We start from the raw sequence: 22,140 nt of genomic DNA on the forward strand, positions 1-22,140 counted from the left end.
CTTCGACCTAGCAGTGCTATTTTGGCAGCAGGCCCAGGGTTAAACATAACAAGAATCATTCTCAGTCCTTACTCTCCTGAAGGTCAGTGGCCCAAATGGTTGGATGTTTGTCTTAGCTGTTTCCGGACAAGGTCTGCATTTTGTAATGATAAGGCAAAATTCCGAGATCCTCATGTTGGCAATCTCCTACTAACTCTAATTAGAAAGCATGTTTTTCCTGAATAAGGATGTCAGGATTTGGTCACTGGCAATTTTTAATTGTTTTGACTATTTTGAGCGGGGTGTTCTTTTGTTGCTGCTACAAAGGCTCACTGCTCCATTTTACCTCCACTCCATGACTTTCACAGGATAGCGCAGCTCATTCTTAGCATTAAGCCCATTAAGCCTAGCTTACCAAAATCTCCCATTGCCAGGTGAGACTTTGAGGTTCATTCATCTGCTCAGGTCACATGGAAGAAGCAGTCTCCCTCTTAGCAATAAGCCTGGCTCACTCTGGCTCGACAAATGCCTTCTGAGATGAGTCTCCTCCCCTCTAAAGCTCCCTCAAAAAGCTATCAGAGAGGTCAGCCACAAATTGGTCCCATTTTTTCTGCCAGACCTCTTTGGCCTTGGATTTCTCATCCGGTAGCATGGCACTGTATCTGTGAGAAGGAGAAAAGTCAGTATCAGACAGGAGACAAGGGGGCAGCTATTTCAAGATCGATGGCCAAAATGAAAAGGCAGGAAGCAGATTAACCCTTGCAGGAGATGCCTACACCGCGCAGAGTAACAGTGTAAAGAGCCTTGAGCTCTTGCCAGCTGGGCTTACACTGGGACGAGAAGCATCATGGCCATATCAACAGCTACTGAGTCCTGCACCATGAGGACAAACAGCTCAGTCTACATAAGCTGGAAATTTGCTGGGCAGCACCCAGTGACTAGTACGGAAGAGACAGCACTGCTGTTGCTTTCAGATGTCCCCTGGGCTTGGGGTCCAAATCAGTAGGAAATAAGAGTATTTGTTGTCTCCCTGGCCATGCGGGGACTTGGGATTGGCATGAGGATTGGCATGGGATTTGGCAAACAGACAAGAGTCTAGGAATGTACAGAAAGACCCTGGGCACCATATCCAAACTATTTTGGGACATTCAGAGCTGTCCAGATAATCAGAAAAAGTGGTTAAACACACCCAAACTACGTGCTGGTAGGTTGTTTTCCCGTGTTTCCCCAGTGGGCCATGACAAACACCGCAGCAAGTCAGATTTTGGCAGAAATAGACAACTGATACAAACACATAACATTTCTCCCATACCCAGAACCAGGTGCTGGAGGCAAGTTCACAGAGGATGGAAAAGGAGGAATAAACTGAGGCAGCGAGTTAGAGAAAGGCACTCAAGGGCATAGGCAGAGGAGCCTCTGGGGTCCCTGTGTCCTGCCCTTGGAGGAGACACACAGAGGAGACTTTGGAGTAACGGAAGCCCAGTTCATGTGGCAGAGAAGACTCTGGGGCCAAAACCCAAACACAGCGGGTTTGCAGGGAGCAAGCTGATAGTCCCCTTAGCATCACTGTGGATAGATGAGAGAGGTAAGGAACTTACTTTATGGAGTTGAGTGCAAGTTGTTTTAAGGTCCTCAGGTCGGCATTCATCCCTCCGATGGCCATGAACACCTCATAGAAGTCATAGGAGACGCCCTTTGCCCCAAAGATAGGGGGATCATCAGGGCTGATCACAATGGGGTGCCCTTCAGCCATGAGGCTGGCTGCGGGGTGGCTCCGCAAGTCAGCTACCAACAGCAGGACCTCGGTGGGGAAGGGTGGGAGACAACATGATGTCGGATTATTGCTGTAGCTGTCTTCGCATTACAGCACCCGTCGCACCATGTACCTGCTATAGCTGCCTGTGTCAGCAGGTAGTCATCAGGGAGGAAGAGCCTCCAGAGGGCTGTTCAGAGCATGTTAGGCATTCTGCTCTGAACTGCTGCAGGAGGAGCCTACTTGTCTCCACTGACTATACAAGGAGACTGGTTTCTTAAATTAATCACCTAAATCAAGGCCAGTGGGGTGAATAACTTCTGCTTATTTATAACAATTTGACTGTGAGCATTTGAGGAACAGTCTTTTGTTTACGTATTTGCCATAATTCTTAGCCCAGGGCATCTGGAGCTTGTATCAGGGTTCTCTCCCTCAAGGCTCATGCCGGTACATCTCTACCCCAGAGCATCCTTCCTGCTGCGCCCAGGGGACAATGCGCACCACGCTAATGTGTTACAAAAAGAGTTCCCCCTGGTTGTGAATTCTACAAAACCAAACAACTTCCAGTTATAATCCCAGCTTTTCAGCCTCTGGCCCTCCTGGCTTTGAAGTATTTTCCATTATGTCTTTTTAGGCACCTTCCTGGCTCTGGGCCTCATCTCCGCTGGGGAGGACTGCCTTCCTAGGTTCCTCTGGATAGGAATTGAAATGATTTTGAGCTGACTGGTGTTACAAGCCTTATATATACACAGCGTGTGTCTACATAGCAGACTGCAGTGTAATGTGGTGCAGAGGAAACTGAGCCAGCCTGGGTGCAACAAAACATCCAGCTGCCCCCCAGCTCCCTGCTGCTCCTAGCTGCTATGGTGAATCCCATTCCAGTGTCCCAGCCCCAAGACCTAAGATTTTACCAACATACCTGGTTGGAGATGGGACAGACTTCTACAGGAATATCCCTCTTCAGAGACAAACTTTTGGCTACTGGGTGTTTAATGAGGGCAAGTCCATGGCCAATCCGGCTGGTATTCAGTAGCAATGCATCCAGCACATTATTGTCTACAGAGGTGCCCTGCCAGTCTGAGCAGAGACAGGTAAGAATCACCGCAGTGCTGTGAGGAAATATATCTTCTCAAACAGCTAGATGATTTTGTTAATAAACGTCCCAGTTGCAAGGTGAGAGGGTTGCTCATGCTCCGAGTTCCCACTTTGCATTTTCAGTGAAACAGGGATCCAAATCTGCCCGGGACATTGCCCAGCATAGAGATGCCCACTCATCTCCCCTGGCTTTAGATGTCCACGGTATTGCTCTTACAGCTAAGCTAATCATGCTGGTTTCCATTCATAGTCAATGGAGAGAAGTAATAATTTCTGGGGAGTAGCCTGTGCATTAGGATGAGATGTATCACACCTTAGAAGTGCCTGGTACTGTCCATGGCTATAAAGGGAGCTTAGGGTAACTAGTTCAGATGTAGACATCTCTGTAGATGTCAACATGCAATAAGCATAACACACAAGTTAGATACAACTGTCATGCATGGTTAGGATAAATCCCACCCATACGGACGAAATAATATATTGCCAATAATAATACATTGCCTCAGGAGTGAAGGGTAATGATCAGTTGCTTTGATGAGTGTATTCAGTTAAGACTTGAGGCTGGCTCAGACATTCCTTCACCTTAAAATGTAAAATAATGGTTGAGGAATTCTGCTGCCACTGTGGATGGGAGGTGAGCGCTGCTCTGAGGAGGAGATGGCTACCAGCAATAACTCTTGCAGCATGACTCCATGTTACACACAGGGCAAAGACACTTGAGCAACACGACACCTACAGTCAAGAGCAGGGAGCAGGTAGGAGAGGTGCCATGTAGGAATGCTACAGCAACAAGCTGATATGGGGAGAAGCATAGGGAAAACCGATGATATACATGTGCATACACACACACACATCATCTTGATACAGCCAGACTTGCTTCTTCTGTGCTTTGCAAGACTTCACCTCTTGCCTCTGCAAGCAATAACAGGACTTGCGTCCTCATGCTTACCAGTCTCCCCAGCATGGAAGAAGTATGGCAAGTTGACCCCCAGGGAATACGGGATGGTCAGGGCATCCTTCAGGTCCCATAAAGAATGACCTTCATCCTCATCACCAACCTGGGGGAAAGACAAAAGGTATTTTTGAACATGCTCTGGAAGATGGTGGGACTTACAGCTATATATTGCTGAGGTGCCAACTGTACTGAAATTACAATGCTGTGGGGTAGGGAGCTGATTCTTTCAGGGGATTTTGTCAATTACCCTCAATAAAATCCTTAGCTGGAGGATTTGTGATTCATTTACACTGATTTCAGTACAGCAGCAGAGGATCTGGCTCTGGTATAAAACATATGCCATATTATACATCTAGTTATACTGCACCTCTAAGGGATAATGCGAAGCCACAGGAGAAATACGGTTACCAGGTCGAAGCCTGCCAGGGTGTCTGGGAAGTGGGCTCTGAGTGCCATGGCAGTGACGATGGCTTCTTTAATCTGGGAAAGATTCAGCATCCTAAAGAGCAAGAGAGAGAAAGCAGTGCAGAGGCTCACTCCCACGGGCCTGCATTCATTGGGTTTGAGTTGTGAAATGGGGCCCCCAGGGGTATTTCCAAAATGCAAGTTGCTCCTGAATCTGACAACCAGCTTCAGGTCTCCAGAGTAACAGCAGTAGAAAATTGATATTATGAAAGGAAACCCCTGAATGACCAGGAAATGCCTGGCTAGACCCTGCTGTCACTTGAGTTGAGGCATGCTTGTCTAAGACTCACCGGCTTTCCCATCTACCAAGCAGGGAACACAACAGCATGGAGAGAAAATGTTTAAATTTTTTTTTCTTCTCAACTGTTTTGCTGGGAAGTGGGACAGTAGTTGCATTTCAAGAGAGTTTTAAATTTAGATTTCTTCCAGGCCTATCGGACTGAAACATCACAGTGCATTTTGCAGACAGACTGTCCATACCCAAGCTGGCCAGAGGCAATCCAGCTCTGAACTGGAAACGGCATCGTGCCGAGCCAGAGTGAGTAAGAGCTGCTGAGTGGTCTGTTATATTTGCTCAGTATCACCTCACATGGCTTCGTGGCATCTGGCTGACTTGGAGAACAGCCTTGTGCCTGCCTGCGAACAGCAGCACAAACATACCGTACAAAGGCTGCTGGGAGAACAGCGTTCGCAGGGTCCCACAAGGACCTTTGCAGTACCAAGTGCCCATACTCGGGCACTGCTGTCACTGCTTCAGCTTCCGCAGAGAGGAGGAGTATGTCCAGGCTCGGGAAGAGAGCACGCACGGCTTGGACACGCACACGCACAAGCAGCCCTTCCCTTGCTCATTCCCGCACCCATGGCTCACAGATGCTTGTCTCACCAGCGCCCGCCATAAGCTAACCCTGGTCACTTCGCATGTACACAGATTTATATAGATGATTTCTCATCCTCAGCCTTTTACACGTGCCAGGGAATGCTTCGGGATTCAACGCACCAGGACTGACGATGCACGCAGGCATTGCTAACCAACTGTGGCACTTCAGCCCAGCCCTCAGCATCGCTTGTCCTGGCCTGGACCCCTCTCTCCCGACTGCCACCTCCGCTGTAGCACAGCCAGCCATGCACAGCCGCTCTTAGCCCCGCTCAGCCTCTACCTGTGTGCTGTAAATATAATCTTGGCTCCAAGAAAGTCAGGGTGCTCCTTCACAAACTGCCTGGTCACTTCCCGATAGGTTGCCACAGACCATGATTTATTGTGCAAGGTGCCATCCAGTTCATACACCTGCAGGACAAAAAGCACATGGCAAGCAAAAGTTGGAAGAGGTGTTTTATTGGAGGGGGGAGAAATGAACTGAAGAAAACCTTGGGAGAAGCAATGTGCTGCGGTCCTGGCAACACAGCAGAAAAAAGCAGTTAAATCTGTGCAGAACATTTTCTTCTTGAAGCTTTTACCAGCTGGCAAGAAACAAGGAGTGGTTTTCTTCCCTTGTATGTGATACAAGAAACAAGTTTCTCCATGTTCAGACATGGCAAGCAAGTGCCCTTGAGTACCCAGAGGATACCATGACCTCTTACTCACACCTGTATCAAATGCTGGAGCGTTTTGTCCAGCCGTCTGGCAGCTCACACATGCTCTGTGCCTTGCGGTGGCAGTCTGTCAGCCAAGGCAGCCCCAAGGCATGGGAGCACTGAGCTCCATAAGCTACCAGCTGGGCTGGGCTTCTGCTCCCCTCCTCCAGAGGTTTGCTCCGTGACCTTGAGTCAGTCATTTAGTCCTGCCACGGTTTCCCAGTTCTCTGGCTGCAAACTGGGAAGAATAATCCTTTTGGCATGCTCTGTCTCATCAACTTACTTTGTGAGTTCCTCACTACCGGGGCTATATGCAGGGCTTTTGCCCTGATTTCAGCAGGGACATAGACCCTACATTCCCCGGTTAATACTAGCCCTGCCTGGAGCCGCTCACAAACAGCAGCTGAAATCACTCCGTCCGTTCTGTTCTTATCTTTCTCACCTTTCTTTTCTCCTTCATCCTTCTCCTCTACCCTTTAACTGGTCCACTCCACCTTCTTACTTCCCCTCCGGTGTTGCACCCCTTGCTAAGCCCCTGCGCCCTGTCATGCTGTGGCATCCCCCTTGCAGGCACCAGGAGCTGCGGGGCAGCTGCAGATGCTCAGAGGGAATTTTCCTCTGCTGCAGTCCATGGGAATGTGAGACTTTACACAGCTGAATTTGCAAACACAGCTGGGTTTGGGGGGCTTTTCCACAATGTTTGCTGTTTCACACTAAATCCCGACTTTCATTTACTTTACTTCGGGGGCCACTTCTGGCGGGCTTTGCTGCAAGATGAGCTTTTGCAGAGTGTCAGCGCTGCTGTCCAAACCTTGTAGAGGATCTCCAGGCACACAAGCATCTCGCTATTCCTGTCACACCCTGCTCACCTTGACTTTCACAGCAAAGCATTCCCCTTCCCTCTCATCCCCGCTCCAGCCTAGCTGGCATTTCCCTGCCTGCGCTGCCTGTTGGGGCTGGCAGTCCAGAGTGCCCCTAGCTCCTCACAGCCCTTGCAGCGCTACTCCGGCTGCAGGCAGCCCTCCTGCCTGTACCTTGCAGCACGCTGAGCTGCCGGGTGCGAGCGAGCCCAGGGGCTCTGGAGGCTCCCACGCCTGGAGCCAGCATTAGGGGCTGGATGGGAAGCAAATCTTCCCCGCCAAGCCTCTCTTCAAAAGACATTACAACCATGTCTAAGGGCTGCCGGTAAATGCAGGGTATTTTCCAGTCAGGCCCACGCACTTGTATCATCGCAGATACTCTTGGCCCGGAAACCTGTGTGACCCGGGGGGATGCCAGCACTCACGCTGTCTCACAGCACAGGAATTTTGACATTGCTGTTGTTTTCTCTTTCCAGGTACCCCAAAGACAGATGGTGACTGAGTTCAGGCAACTGGCTTATGATCAACCCCCAGCAAAGTAGGATACGTATAAGCTTTGTGGTCTTCTCCCCCTCCTTTTTTTTTCTTTTCAATACACCCTTCTCATCTCAGGCATGATAGAGTACCAGCCTGCAGCCCTGGCCCCTATTTTGCTATGGGGCCAGCCCGAGCTGCAACAGGGCAGGGTTAGCAGACCCGCTCCCCAGCTGTTGGGGGGGAGGCATGCACAAAGCCAGATCAGCCTCCAAATTTGTCACAGCACCTGCCTGTCTGCTGACAGGATGGCTGCGGAGGCCTGCCCAGCAGCAGCGGTGGTGGCTGGGGCACAGGCATTCATCTGCAGCTGGCTGGAGCCCACCAACCGTTGCATGCAAGTGCAATGATTTAAGGAAGTTGCTGGCAGGCACATTTGGTAGTCAGGCCACCGGCAGGACATCAGCATGGCTGCTCCATCCGCTGGACACCGTGGTGCCAGCAGCAAGCTGCTATCTGTGTTGCCACGCACAACCCACCACCACCACCACCTGGTCCTTCAGGTGCTGCTGGGTGGACCTTGCACAGCAGCTTCATTCCCATTGCAATAGGCTGTTAAGAACATGGAGGTAGGCGGTGTAGTGAGGAGCAGCGGCCCTGTTTTATTTGTTTTGGTAAGGTATCTGCCTCTCTGACAGAGCTCCCACCCCACACTGCCCTGCTTGGAGCTGGTCTGGACAACTGTATGGAAAAGGTGTGCCTTCAGTGTCGAAATTGCCACTGGGAAAGTGGGAACCATTATAGCCGAAGAACCGTGGTGGGGTCTGTTGGTGCTTGGGAAGGCGTTGGGGCAGCCTGGGATTGTAGGACAATCTGACTGGCTCCGGGTGACACGCAGGGAGAAAGGCCTAAACTATTACCAACAGATTTTAGTGTTAGTGGCAATGAAAGGAGCAGTTCATACTTCACATACATAGCCAAAATTTTAGGTTGTCTGCAAACTGTGGAAGACTCTGCTTTGCCAATCGGTTTACTAGCCTGTTCAGAGAAATCATTCTGAAATAAGCTGTGGATTTAAAATAACGTAACTATTCCAGAATATGTCTCTATTCAAGATGGGAAATTGTTCCGGAAGAGCTGCCACAGAACAGGTGATTCTGGTGCAGACAAAGCTGAGATACATCTTCCCGACCAGCAAGATTTTGACACAGCTCTCAGTCAGACTGTATACTGCAGTTTGGTGCTGTTGCCACAGTAGGTATCTTCCTTAACCATCAAGAACAAAGCATCTCTCACTTTCAAGCACTTGCCTATGCAAATCTCCAACAAAGACCTTTGAATATGATCAAGGTTTTCCAGCATCCTTAGAAGGGCAGGTATGCAAACATCCAAAAACTAAATTCAAGATAGGGCTTGAGAAAAGTTATGGAGAAATAAGGATTTAAAAGAATACTAGAGAAGCCAAAAAATACGTACCAGAGGCAGAATAGCTCTTATCTCGACATACTGTATGTTATCTTCATAGAGCTCCAGCAGCCCCTGGTAGAAGTAGGCCTTGAACACAGGTGCATAGCAGATAAGTCCAGAGGCAATGAGAAAGACTTCTTCAAATCTTTTCCAAATGAAAGTCTGAGAAGGGTAGGCCAGCTCAGGGGCATCCGTCACCAGGGTCAAGTTTCTCAGCAAGCTGTAGAAAAGGGTAGAGGGAAGAGGAAGAATGAGAAGAACAAACACGTCAACTGGCTTTCAGCATGTAAAAAGCCGCTGGCTGGCAGCTGGGTGTTCGATACAGGAGGAAACAGGATTCCTCCAAGGTAGGTGTGAGTTTTATTGTCAGAGACCAAGCTTTGTGGACAAGACAGTCTCCTACCCGCATGCTCTGGGGTGCAGCAGCGCCCAGCTGTGCTGAAGGAGGCACGTGTTCTTTGGGCAGGACCAAGAAAAGGTGCAAAGCTGTTCCTGCCACACTAGGGGCCCAATATCTAACTCAGAGCCTGTTGGCACTGCAGTACATATGAGTGTAACAACGACTGGTGCAGCTAGGAAGCATTCAGGTCATTTTTCTGCCACCTATGTTTACTCCTGTAATGGCTGGTACAGATAATAGCTGACAGGTAAAAAGTCATACACTACATGTTGAGCTACAAGCAGGGTAAGACTAGGTGTTCAAAACCTGCACCTTCCTTTTTTTGAGGGCAAAATCTTGAGTAATAGAGTTACAAAAGGAAGTATGATTCTTTTTATCATAAGAAGTGCACTCTGCTACCCAGGGGTATCCTTAATCTGAAAGTAGGCTAGTACATTACTCCTGCAGGCAATATATTCTCCCAAACATCTTCAATGCAGGTAAAAAGTTATGACACCCGTCCCTCTGTTCACCACCTAAAGGCACCATCTCCAGGACGTGCCATGTACTGAGCCACCATCAACCTGCTTACTAAGCCTGTAACTTGCCCTGGTACCTTCGTGTTGTCAAAATATGTCACCTAATATAAGCAGGGGGAAAACGATTGTGAACCAGAAATCCTTTCCCCACCCAGTGGAACAAACCTGGTATCCTGCCTGCCTTGCTGATAACTTCTTCAGATTTGTCTGCTGGGAAACAACTGATAAGAATCGCAGGTCCTGGCTTTTCCTTAGCGGGACAGAAACATATTTATTTCCTCCATAGACTCAGCTGGCATATAAGCCTCTTTCAGAAATCCAGAGAGGCGGCGGGTAGTTTTATCAAGCAGAGCTTTAGGGAGCCAGTAATTGCAAGATTATCTAGTTGTGGGTGACAGCTTGCATTTAGGACAGGGCGAGCATCTGTGCCGCAACGCAGTCCTCTGCCAAGCTGATAGCCTTCATCCCACCCAAAGCCTCGCCTCTGGCAACAGCTCTCCTCCCTCCGCCGGCGGCCACCTGAAGAAGAGTTTGTAATACATTTCTCAGGCTGGTAGGCAAAGTCTGAATGGCAATACGAGGGTGATTGACTTCATTCCTGAGTGGACAAACTGAAGCCATCACAGCAAGCTACAGAGCCGGGTGCTTGCAGGCGGGTGGGCTTACCAGTCCGGCCAGGCCTGATGCTTATCTAGTGTCAAGGGCTAAGCAGGTTCAGGCAGAAATACCTTCAACCATGCTTCATCTTTCATCCGAGTATATTGTTTCCCCTTGGTAACAGCTACTGATCTTTAATAATGTTTCATGTTTGATGTCTTGCCCCCCATCCTCATGCAGCGCTCTGCTCTGTTATATGGGAGATGTGGGTTTGATTTGTGCTCTTATTGTCTTCTTCCAGGAGGATTCTTTGGATGGAATTAAAAACCTCCCTCCTACAGAAGTAAAATGTGATCTGGTTCAAACTCATAAACTAAGACATCCCAGGCAGGGACATCCCTTTTGAGTCCCTCCATCCTGCCCATAAAATGGAGCCCATTCCCCCAGCATCTGCCTGCTGTTTCATTCTCTAAGGACCCTCTTCCAGCAGCTGCAGTTTCATTTCTTCTTCACTCTGTTAATTTCTTTGCCAGGAACAATTTTAGAAGCAAAACTGTACATAAAGAGGCACTCGTACCACGTTAAGGATGAGACTTTAAATGCTCAACAGTCACAAAAATTCAGAGTTAAGGTTTCCACAGCAACTTCTTCTCTGCCCTCCTGCGCATTACAATAGAGGCTTTGGTGCCATTATCACAGGACACTGGGCAACCCCAGCTACTCTTCAGTAATCCATGCAGCCAAACAGACTGAGCTGGACCATGGCTGGGGCGGGCAGTGTTTTGGGCGGGCAGCGGGGAGCACGCAGCAGTGGGAGACACCGTAGCATCACCCTAGAAACCAGGAATGCAGCAGCCAGGGAAATCTTGAAGGCGCTGATCCAGCTGCTGGAACTGAGAGGGTGTGCTGCAGCTTGGCGGGGAGGGGAGAGAAGGTTTCGTGTGGGAAGAGCTGGGGAAAGCAGACTTGTCCGCTCCCCTCCTGGCTTCAGCCCTGGCCAAAGGGCAGCTCCCTGCCAGCCCCGCACACCGGCGGAGAGCACCTGCCTGAAGCCGAGAGCGGAGCGGGGCTGTTCCCACCAGCCCTGCAAGCACTGAGGGAAAAACCTCCCCGTGGATCAAAAGGCCGTGCAAGCCCGTTCTCGCCACCCCACGCAGCTTCATTTCAGATAAGGACGGGCGGTTAGTCGGGCTCCCACCGCTTTCTCCCCTTGTCCTGTGAGAACTCGGCTCCTCCAGCAACGAGCGCTCACGAGGCTCCCCTCCCAGCCTTTAAATCTAGCTGTACAAACTTGTAGTTGTTTACTTAGCCTGTGCTCTTGGGCTAGAAACAGCAATAAATCCCCACACTGCCCTGCTCCTAAAAGCACATAAATCAAATCGTGCTTTTTTTATAATCCCCTTCACTTTGAGACTGATTATTGATCCCTATAACTGTTGAAGATTTATTGCACAATAGTGATCCATCCTTGATAACTGGATAATCTCCTAAGGGTTCAGGGGCTTTTGCCATGAGTAGCTCATGCAGATGAAGCAAAGCTTCATAAACACATTTTTTGCTTCTTTTCTGGAACGAGCCCTCGCCAGTGATCAGGTGCAGACTACAAATAGCCTTCCATGTCATGTCATATATGCACTGAACAATGCTATTGCAATGCATATGCCCAAAGGGGGACAGCTAAAACGACCAGCTAAGGATTATTTATTTTCAACTGTGGTTTTGCTTTCTCTTTTCCTGTTTTTTTTTCCCCTAACTGTTTTGCTTTCTTGCACTATATAATGCAGAAGTGAACGGTTTTGTTGCCTTGTTTTTAAAGGGATTCTTTTTCCTGCTTCTTTTTCTGTTCTCGACGGGTAATTATACCCCTCTCCTCACCATAGTATCTGAATGTCTTCCAGTGGTGCATTAAATAGTGTGACTAACATCTGTCACATGTGGTTCATTCTCTTTCTCTCTCTCTCTCTCGTCCCCTCTTCTTCTCCCCAAGGGGAGACTTGTAGAGGGAGCGGAGTGCTTTGTTTCTGTAGCGGATTTTTATTCTTTTTTTTTTCCTTGTAATGCACACACTGCCCTATTTTTCTGTGAGATAAGGCAGTCGGAGGACATGGAGGGGAAGGTGATGGCGGTCCGGGCAGCCATTAGTGCCCAGGGGAGTTGTCCCCGCAGTCTCGGCCATGGTGTCAGCTCCCTCACAGATGACTTCATCCTGGTGATAGAGAGCTCCGCCAGGCCGCCGGAGCTGCGCTGCTGGGCACGGCCTTAATCCTCGGGCTGCTGGCGGGGGGGGGTGTGTGCGGTGGTATTTTACAAATATCTGGAATGTCAGCACTGTTTCCCTAAATATCTAGGGGCATGCTCTTGCTTTAGAGACGGTGGCCATTATGTTGCATCTTGAGGAAAAAAATGGCATTCTCCTATATCGTAATTGATTGTGAAGTAAATAAGTGAGGATTATTTTTTCTTTTGAGTCTCAAAGCAAATTCCCTTCCTTTCTCTGTCTCCTGGCCCGCGGTCTCCTGACTCTCGTAATAGCATCCTTTTGGAAGCTTACCAGTAACAGAATACTCCAGGGTCTTGGCCATAAGAGGTGTGTTTTGAATAGGAATGATTAAACCTTCTTTTGAGGGAAACGAACAAAAAGACTACCTTCCAAAACACACACACACACACACACATATGTATATGTATGCATATGTACCTAAAAATGCAAACAGCAAAAATGTAATGCAGACACCTCTCTCCCTCACCCCTTCCTGGTGAGGAATGCAGTAAGGTGAAAGAGGTGCAGCCTCTCAGAAACATTTCCATTGTTCTCTTCACATTTGCTGATCCACCCTGTCTTGCATGAGAGCCCTTCCCTGCTGCCATATTCCCTTGATACTTCCTTCAAACCACCCAACTATCCATCCGTTCCTTCCTCTGACATCTGCTTTCTCTCAGCTTGTCAGTGCTCAAGGGCAAAGAGGAGTGCAGGAAAGAGGTAGCCTGTGATGCACATGTTCAAGAGACTGGGAGAGTTTCCAGAAACTGAGAAGCAGAACAGATTGGGGCCTATTCCTGGCTAGAGACCTATTTCCAGGCGGCCAAAAAACATTCCTAACCCCTAGACTACTACCCGGGGATTAGATGAAAATAGGAGGGGAAGCGCCTCAATGTGGCTGTTGTTCATGTGTTTGCACATTATGTGCAATGACTCCTCTGCGATTTTGTGGTGATGAGCACAGAAGGGCAAGAAATGAAGGACAACATACTCATGTGAGTCAGTCTGAGCACCCAGGATGCGAGAGATCCAAGTTTGTACTTAGCTCTGGCACACATTTCCTTCATTGGTCTCTGCCTCGGTTTCCCCTCAGCCCTTGGGGAGACCCTGGTGGCGGGGTCTGTCTTGTGTCCCTGTGCAGTGCCTGCCACTCTGAAGTCCTGCTCTGACTTGTGGCCACTAGACGTTGTCGGACAACTAATACAAAAAAAGAGGTATGTGATAACACTGCCTCTGAAAAGAAGTCGTGTTCCCAAACAGGACCATAGGGAACCAAACAATGCACAGCTCCACCCTCCTAGGTGTACAGGATGCCGTGGCCTCTAGCCTCAGCCAGAAAGGGATGTCACGCTATGGAAATACAACCAAAACCAAATACAATGAAGGGTCGCTCCTGAGACAGTTCTGAAATACCCGGTGCAATTGCTTGGTCTTTAAGGAAGTGAAGCTGTTTCAAAATCCAATCTCTTGCACATTATTTATGGGTCTCCCGGTGGGGTTGAAGACAGCTGGTGCCATGGTCTTTCCCTCATCAGCACTCCCAGTAGAAATGGAAGGGAGCTAATGGGGAACCAGTTTTCTCTCTGGAAGACGTAGATAAGTGACTTCTCACTGGATCTTATTTCTTCCATCACATGTCAGGGCAGTTGAGCCTCAGGGTATAATAGGTCAAGAGCCCTGGGTCTGGCACTACCTTCTCCTTCCCTTCTGGAAGTGCTCAGACCTCTGCAGGAGAGGGGTGGTGGGTGCCCCGGAGATTCAGGTCCCTCTGCCCTACCCCTTGCTGTTGTTGAAGAGGGAAGGCAATACCACCCCAAAGGTCTGGCAGCTCCTCAGCTTCCCAACCCGACCTCCTTCCCAGATCTGTAGGGCACAGAGCCCAGACAGCTTCCACGTGGAGGGGATACCAGCTCCCTAAGTGTTAATAGGTCTCTATTTAAGAGCATACACCCTCACTGAAGAGCACTGCAGTAAAAAACCTGAAGTTTCACTTAGGAAATGCCGTAATTAGGGTCACCCGCATCACCTTAATCCAGCCTTCTCCTCGTGTGTCGGCATGGCGATGCTGTCTTTAATTACATGACACCCCATATTATTTTTTTCCGCGGGACCCCAGTCCCCCAGAGCACCGCGAATGGCAGTGCCCTCTGAATGGATCGCTACTCAATATTTTCCTTTGTCCTCATCACTCAGTGTCTGACTTAATGCATTATTTAGCGTGCTCTCTCCAGACCCCCACATGCCACGCAGAACTACACGCTTCCTCCTGGCCTTTTCGGCAGGGCTTTGTCTCGGGATCAATGGCCCCTGGATGGGGACGTAGGGCTCCCTCTTCCTGCCACCACCGGCTGGAGGGGGAGCCAGGCTATTCCCACCCACCTGTAAGTGATTAAATGGTAGGTGGCTGCTGAGCAGCCAGCTAACACCTGGTCCTGATAAAAGGCTGCCAGCAGTTAAGGTAGGAGCTGCTTGCAGGGAGGGGAGCTCCTGCAAGAGGGTGAGTGATGCCTTGGGGAGCCATCTGAGGTGTGAGCTCCTGGGCAGGTATAGGAGGCCTCGCCTGTAAGGGGAGAAGCTTTGTTAGCAGGAGGGTGTTGAGGAGTGAGTGCTACCAGGCAGAGGACCTGTGTGTAGGGTTCATTGGCTCAGCCAGTGCCCAGGCTGAGACCTAACCCCTTGCTGAGGGTAGGAGGGCAAGTTGCAGTTCTTGGTGCCTGAGGATCCTGTTGGGAATGAGTGCCCCATGCTTCAGCGTGGTGGGTACTGGTACGGTTTTAAAGAGAGCCCTCAGAAAACAAGGATGGTGTTTGGAGGGGGAGGCTGGGCTGGATTTTCTTTTGGGTTGCTTTGGGGTTTTTTTGCTAGTGCAGTAACTAACATAAGTAGTTTGCCCAACTTCTTGCTCTGAATCAAGATGGCTTTACAGATGACTTCTCTGCTGTTGGGGAGAGCCTGTTCCTCAGCTACTTAAGTTCTTCATCCTGTTCCTGGGTACCTCAATGGGTGAGGCAAGGTCTTTCACCCTGCAGCCCTGTCCCATGCTGGGAGCACATCCAGCCTGGGTGCTGAGGAGAGGTGGGGGCGGGTCACATAAATCTACTTAAACCAGTCTTCAACATGTCTGTGCAAAGGACCAGAGTGAGGGTGCACAGAAAACTTCAATTTTGATGGTCTCTAACTCTGGTGTACTTAATGCCGCAACCTTCAAGTTCTTATATTGCTATTTGCTTGTTCTACATATGCAGCTCTAAACAGAGTTCCCCACTTTCAGAACAGCGAGCACATGGGGAAGTTGGACCAGAATGATCCTGTCGGCTACACAACACTTTCATGAAGTACTGGCAGGCCTGCAACTCCTCTTCACTCACCTGCTATCAAACTCAGTCACATTGTGCAGCTGTTTCCGATAAGTCTCTAGCAAAACCCACTGGGAGCACTGGGCTGGCACTGGGTGAGGAGGGTGAGGCTTGGAAAAGCGAAACCGAACGGTGCCTGTGTGGGTGAAGCAGATGTAGCAGTCGGGGAGGTAGGTGGCATTGTACACCAGCCAGTCCACGCTCAGGATAGCATAGTCATGCAGGTGTAAGACAGCACCTGGTGGGAAGAAAAGTATATCCTAATGAGACAAGGCAGCTGAAAAGAAGGAATGGAGTTTTAATGTGATAGTAGTTTGAGTTTGCCCATCCAGGGGCATCTGGAAATGCTTCTAGATGGCTGTGAGTGACCTCCCCCAGCAGAGAGACAGAGTGGCTGCTCTGCCTCCCCCGTGCTGGGGGATGTGGCCCCCTCCACATCAAATGCGGGGCAAGCAGAGCGTGACAGCTCCCTGGGAGCGGAGGGAGGGGGGAAATCAATTGGGAGCTCTGCTTCTCCACTGGGATGGAAAATGCTCTGAGTTATTAAAGGTCTTTCAGACAGACTTTGCTGTGAGCTGGCTCAGGCCCCACTGATTTAAAGAGGAACTCGCACAGTAGGCAGCAGTTTACAAGGCATACTAGCTGACTGGCAGACCTGAAGCAAGCCTCTGTATTTAAGCTGTTTGAATCTCAGCCTCAATTTTTGCATCTAGTCTGTGTCTCCTCTTTCATCTCTTTGAAACTCTGGCGTACACCAAAATCCCAGACCATGACACACCAGGGAATTGCACTCACATGCAGAAGTACCATCTACTTCTATCCCTTATCAAAAGCACGCTCACTTACGTCGTGCATCTGTTGCTGGCCAGCATGCAGGGCCTTTGGGATGCTCTGTTATTGTGCAGTACGTTGGCAACTGCCAGTCTTCCTGGCATAGGAAGCATCCTCTGCATGCTCAGCCCATCCTTTCGTTTTGCTAAAATCTCTCCTTTTGCAAAGACTTCTTACATTATTGGTGTTTGAACTAAACTTCACCTTTGTTAAGGGAAGGTACTGCGAGAGCTAAAGTCTTAAAGATACGTATTTTATTAGACTAGGGGAGACCTCATAGTCAAAATAGCTTTGATGCCCTTAGGGGTAAAGGTAGAATATGAGTAGGAGGAACAAAACAAGACTGGTATGCATGTGACATTAGACAAACTTCAAGACTATAATCTATAGTGGACTAATCTAATATAGACTATAATGTCTATAATCTCTCACTACAGAGGGTCTGACTGTTAAGACGCTGAGCAACTGTGGTTACTGCTCTCACCAGACCTAGCGTGACAGAATGGGCATGCCACAGCTGTCTAGATCTGACCCTCCTCTCACTGGCAATGCCACCCTCTTTCCTATGTGAGCAGCAATAGAAATTACAGTAGTGCTTGAAACAACAGTAATTCCCCAGGGGCTCTGATCAAGACTGAGGTCTCTAAAGACTAGGTCCTACTCAAGCAGTTACAAGGATGTGATCTTGGCCCTAAAAGCTTACAGCTCTTGCAAAGATTCTGAGAACACGTTTTAGCATCTCCTGGATTGAAAAGTTAATTGTTTTGTTTTGATTCCTCCTTGGTATCAAAGATAACTCATTGAAGAGGGGGCTACTTTTAAATTCCTCACTATACCCTTTCGTTGCTGAATTGAAATGGCAACTCTGACATCCCAATCATTTATGGCAACAGATTAGGATGCTGCAAGCCAGGGATCCTCATCCCACGCTAGAGGCCAGGAGGAAGAAGCTGGGAAGTGAGGAAGATGGCTCTTATCCATGTGCTAGTGTCACAGCCTTGCAAGTGAAAAATGCTTCTGTGGAGAAGCTGACTCCCAAATCTTCCAAAGCAGACCACCAACCTGTTTCCAGGCAGCCAAGCGGGCAAGGCCATGGGACTCTGCATCTAAAGAGAGACCACCTGGAAGGGTGGACATAGTGTTCAGAGTCACAGGAGTAGTGGCAATGTCCACTGCAACTGTCTTGTATCTTTAGTTAAAGAAGGCACCTTGTTCAAATGCTTCCTTACTGAACCAGAGATGCAGAGGGAGAAACTAGTCAGTTAGGAGTCAAGGCCTTCTTCCTGTGATCATCTCAACCTCTTGTTTCCCTGCTGAACTGTCAGTGGCATGTCAGGAACATGGAGACACCAGGCTTCCTGCTACATAGCCTAGGTGGCTTGGATTTCCACTTGGCTAAAAACATCCTCTCCTCCTTTCCATCACAACCTGGAGTACTGAGCTTTCAAATGTTGCTGTGTCCCAGCTGCTTGTCAGAGGATGCACAGGGTGACGTGGTGAAGGTATTGGACAATCTTGTGCCATTATCTAACCTAGAATGTTCCAAATGCTTTAAAAACTATGTGTGTGCTGCAGAGTGCAGAAGCCCCTTTTGGTGTAGGGCACGGCATCCCATTAAAACACAGCTTGCTGCACAACAGGGGAGAAACAACATCTCTAAACTAAAGACAAGGAGAAATGCCTGCCCTTGTAAGCAGAGATCTCCTATAAATGCACAGAACAGAACCTGATTAAGAAAGACTAAGTGAGAGAATACAATAGTTTCTGTATCATATTCTGCAGGTCACATCAACACAGGCTTTGTGGTGTTGGAGGTAGCACCTTCCTTCTCTAGTGCCCCCAGACTTTCCAGTAGACTTCCAGGCCTGCTACAGAACCACCTGCACAAATACTTATTGGGGGATACAGCACTTTTGGCTAAGAAGTGGGCTAAGGCAAGGTTCGTAGCATGTCTGTGGTATGTGTAGAAAAAGGAAAGGCCCTGGCTGGAACATGCTGAACAAATATGAGCGTCTGTGATGTCTTGTTGTCTTCGCTTCCTCTGCCCTTTCTCCACACTTGAAAGGCTGAAGGATCCATATTGTAAGTTACAGCAAATGCTACAATTGCTGGAAATGTGTATTCATCCAATCCATCCCCCTCTTCCTTTCTCCCCCTGCCCTGTCCCCAAGCTCAGAGGCCGGGCTCTTCCTGGAACCCAGCGAGCATGATTTACAGCTCTCATAAGCTTGCCTGCAACCAAAGGTCTGCCACATCTCCTCACGCTTTGTCCCAGCTCTGGCATAAAAAGCAGAAGGCGAGAGGAGGATGACTAAGACAAGCAACTCTTAGGCCAAGCCTACCTTTTGGCATGCGCTTTAAGATGCTGAACACCGTGCTCTGATCAATGAGGCCTTTTGCCCGAAAGAAGTGCATGCTTGGAGGAAACTGTCCTGTAGTCATGGCTGTTGCAACCTCCTTCTTCTTGAGGTTTATGAGCTTTGTACTGAGCTGCTGTTCCTGTCTACTCAGCACCAAATTGCCACCTGTCTGATGGGCTTTCTCCTCCTGCATTAGGGAGTCCCGGTCCTTCCAGAGTGGGGTGGGAAGGCAGAGGGAAGCCAAATTCAGGAGAAGGTATGCCAGCCTTATGCCTTGCCCAGATGGAGGCTTCATCTTAGTGCTGCACCTGAGGGGGGAATAAAAGAAAATTGGAGCACCAGCACAGGTCAGAAGGTAACATCTCAGCAATGACCCATTGGGATGTTAAACTGCTGGCCCATCCTGCAGAAGTAGTGGGTTAACTGGATGTTCAGTACTGGGGGAGCATCTGGTATCTGTGTCCCCTGTATTTAGGACTACGCGTTCACGCACTCCCCATGATGCTGTCTGCACACAGCAAGACTGTGGGCAGGGTGGAGAGGAGATGTTGCTCCCTGGATCAGGCTGGCAGCACATCACACAAACATGCAATCTGGCAAAGGTTTCACCCTGGAATGGGGGAGTGGTGAGGTCAGGACTCTGGCTTGCAAGCTGGGATGGAGCCCCCTCAGAATAAGGGGTGCTGGTGACAAGGTGCTGGCTGTGCTGCCAGCATCCCAGGAAGGGAAGCAGGGGGCCATAGCACTCGAGGTGCTTTTGGTTTTTGATTGAGCTAATCGGATCCTGATCCCCTACAGTCAAGACCTTGCTGCACCCCTATAGTATATTCTAGCTATCAGAGTGGTTAATTTATGGGCAGAAAACCCCTGGCTCCCCCTGCAGTGACAGAGGCGTGTCCCTTCCTTGCTATCCCAGAAGAAAGAGGACGGAAGGGAGATTATGGGAGTAGTAAGAGATCACAGGAGGCAGGCACATGCGAACTCAGAGAACTGCCCTTCCCAAAAAAAGCACAGCTGCAATACAATCCTTCAACACCAGGCTTTCGTGACCTTCCACACCAATCCCTCCAGACCAAAGCAGGCCGGAGAAAGGCTCAACATTTTGAAATGGTCCCTTGTGGATTACATAGTCCCTGCTTGCGCACGTGTTTTCTGCTTCCAGCCTCTCCTCCACCCGTGGTACCTCCAGCCCCTCAGCCTCTGCCCCGTCAGTGGGTCCCAGGAAATGAAGACGTGCTGGGGAAGCAATCTGGTGGGAACAGAGCGGGGGGTAGATGCAGCCCCATGTCAGGCCTGGCTCTGAACTTAGCGAAAGAAACATCCTAGAAAGTGCTATCTTATCCCTGGTGAGACTGACTCACTTACTGTTAACTTTCCTCCTCCTTGCATCCAGAGCTCATCCAGCTGCCGCCCGAGAGAGCAGGGAACAGTTATCGCTCTTGCAAGCCGGCACTGTCCCAGCAAAGATAAAGAGGCAGGATCTGTCCTGGTGGTGCAGAGCGAGGCACCCGCCGGCGCAGACAGTTCCTCTTCCTGTGCTGTCGCTCCGGCTTGCTCAGCTTTTATTTATCCCCGTCCCTACTGCTTCATGAATATATAAAGAGGAGGAGGAGGCAGGGGAAGTTATGACAAAGCAACACAGGCGCCTGGGCAGGCGGCTGAAGGGAGCTGGGCTGGGAACCGGGGGGCCAAAGCAATGGGGTCACCTACGGGAACCCCTCCAGCTCCCGCACCGAATAGAGGTGGACTCTTTAACCCGTCATTGCCTGCCTGCGAGGCGATCAGGGGCTTGTCTGTGCAGCCCTCCTGTGTACCCTGATACGCATATGCAGCTTTTAAGTATCCTGAAAAAAACGCTTAGGCACATGTTCCCGCTACGGGGAAAGGCTTAAGCCCAGGCTGTACCAGGAATACGTGTGAGCTTGGATATCTAATCTGATGTAGAACACCATGCATTTAATGCCAACGACACTGCAAACTCTACTTACTAATGGGTTTTTATCTGAGAAAACAGTAATTTGTAAACGTAGTTTTAAATTATTCTTCCCAGTCTTTGCCAGCTGTGCGAACCAGGCAGACATCAATCCAACCGGCCGCACTGGGGCTGTGTTGGGCACACAGACACTGCAATCTACTTATGGGTTTTTATCTGAGAAAACAGTAATTTGTAAACGTAGTTTTAAATTATTCTTCCCAGTCTTTGCCAGCTGTGCGAACCAGGCAGACATCAATCCAACCGGCCGCACTGGGGCTGTGTTGGGCACACAGGGCTAAACTTGTTCCTGGGGACTAAATCAGGTGGAGGTGGGCACAGTCTGATTTTTTTTTTAAATCACAACAAATATTTTAATTTCACTATTTTATTTTGTAAACGTAGTTTTAAATTATTCTTCCCAGTCTTTGCCAGCTGTGCGAACCAGGCAGACATCAATCCAACCGGCCGCACTGGGGCTGTGTTGGGCACACAGGGCTAAACTTGTTCCTGGGGACTAAATCAGGTGGAGGTGGGCACAGTCTGATTTTTTTTTTAAATCACAACAAATATTTTAATTTCACTATTTTATTTTGCACAGTTGAATGGACTGAGTTTTAAAGTTATTTAAAGCAGATGTTACATAAACAGCTTCCAGTGGAGAACAAAGTCCATTTGGTTTAATCAAAATTTTAACGATTTTAATTTTTGTAATAAAAAAAGAAAGATCTCGTAAGCCAAGAGCTATTGAAAACAACACACAGCAGTCACAAAGACTGTTTTTGAGGCAGAGAAAGTAGAATCTGTCCAATAATATATTAAATTTCATTAGCTCGCACCACTGCAACAGATTGAAAGTGGGGTGGACAGGCCCTCCCTGAATATCCCAGCTGGACATGCCAGCTTTCCTTCCTCTCCTGGTCCCTTCACCCTTTGCTGTCACCAAGATTAGTCCCAGCATCCATGCAGGGATCAGCCAGGATCCCCCAGTGCTCTCCGAGCCCCAGCTGGGGCAGTGTGTCTGGAGGGTGGCTGTGGCCCCTTGCCCACTCCTCGGCAGGGTGGGGTTTTTCTGGAGTCCCAAGATGATTCTGCTCCCAAAGGGAGATCAGAGGAGCGGAAAGATGACCCAACTATGCAACGGTCTGCATAGTTGATGAAAGCAATCCAAGGAGGTGTGGGAAGAGACCACAGAGGGAAGCGCATGGAGTGGAAAAGGGATGGTT

At 49.2% G+C, this 22,140-nt stretch overlaps 1 protein-coding gene across 1 annotated transcript; it reads right to left on the reverse strand.

Moving 5' to 3' along the window:
- Nucleotides 1-236: 236 nt before the first annotated feature.
- Nucleotides 237-20,476, reverse strand: CECR1 (cat eye syndrome chromosome region, candidate 1). The gene is made up of 10 exons (XM_009278959.2): nucleotides 20,308-20,476; nucleotides 18,925-19,250; nucleotides 15,764-15,989; nucleotides 8,630-8,840; nucleotides 5,405-5,532; nucleotides 4,191-4,281; nucleotides 3,777-3,885; nucleotides 2,652-2,809; nucleotides 1,578-1,780; nucleotides 237-641 (listed from the first exon to the last, which is right to left on the reverse strand). Exons 2-10 carry the CDS (start codon nucleotides 19,235-19,237, stop codon nucleotides 533-535), a joined length of 1,548 nt encoding a protein of 515 aa, XP_009277234.1. The 5' UTR covers nucleotides 19,238-19,250; nucleotides 20,308-20,476; the 3' UTR covers nucleotides 237-532.
- Between the last annotated feature and the right edge of the window lie 1,664 nt (nucleotides 20,477-22,140).

Source organism: Aptenodytes forsteri, unplaced genomic scaffold, assembly GCF_000699145.1.
Source record: "Aptenodytes forsteri isolate BGI_AS27 unplaced genomic scaffold, ASM69914v1 Scaffold241, whole genome shotgun sequence".
Classification (NCBI taxonomy): domain Eukaryota; kingdom Metazoa; phylum Chordata; class Aves; order Sphenisciformes; family Spheniscidae; genus Aptenodytes; species Aptenodytes forsteri.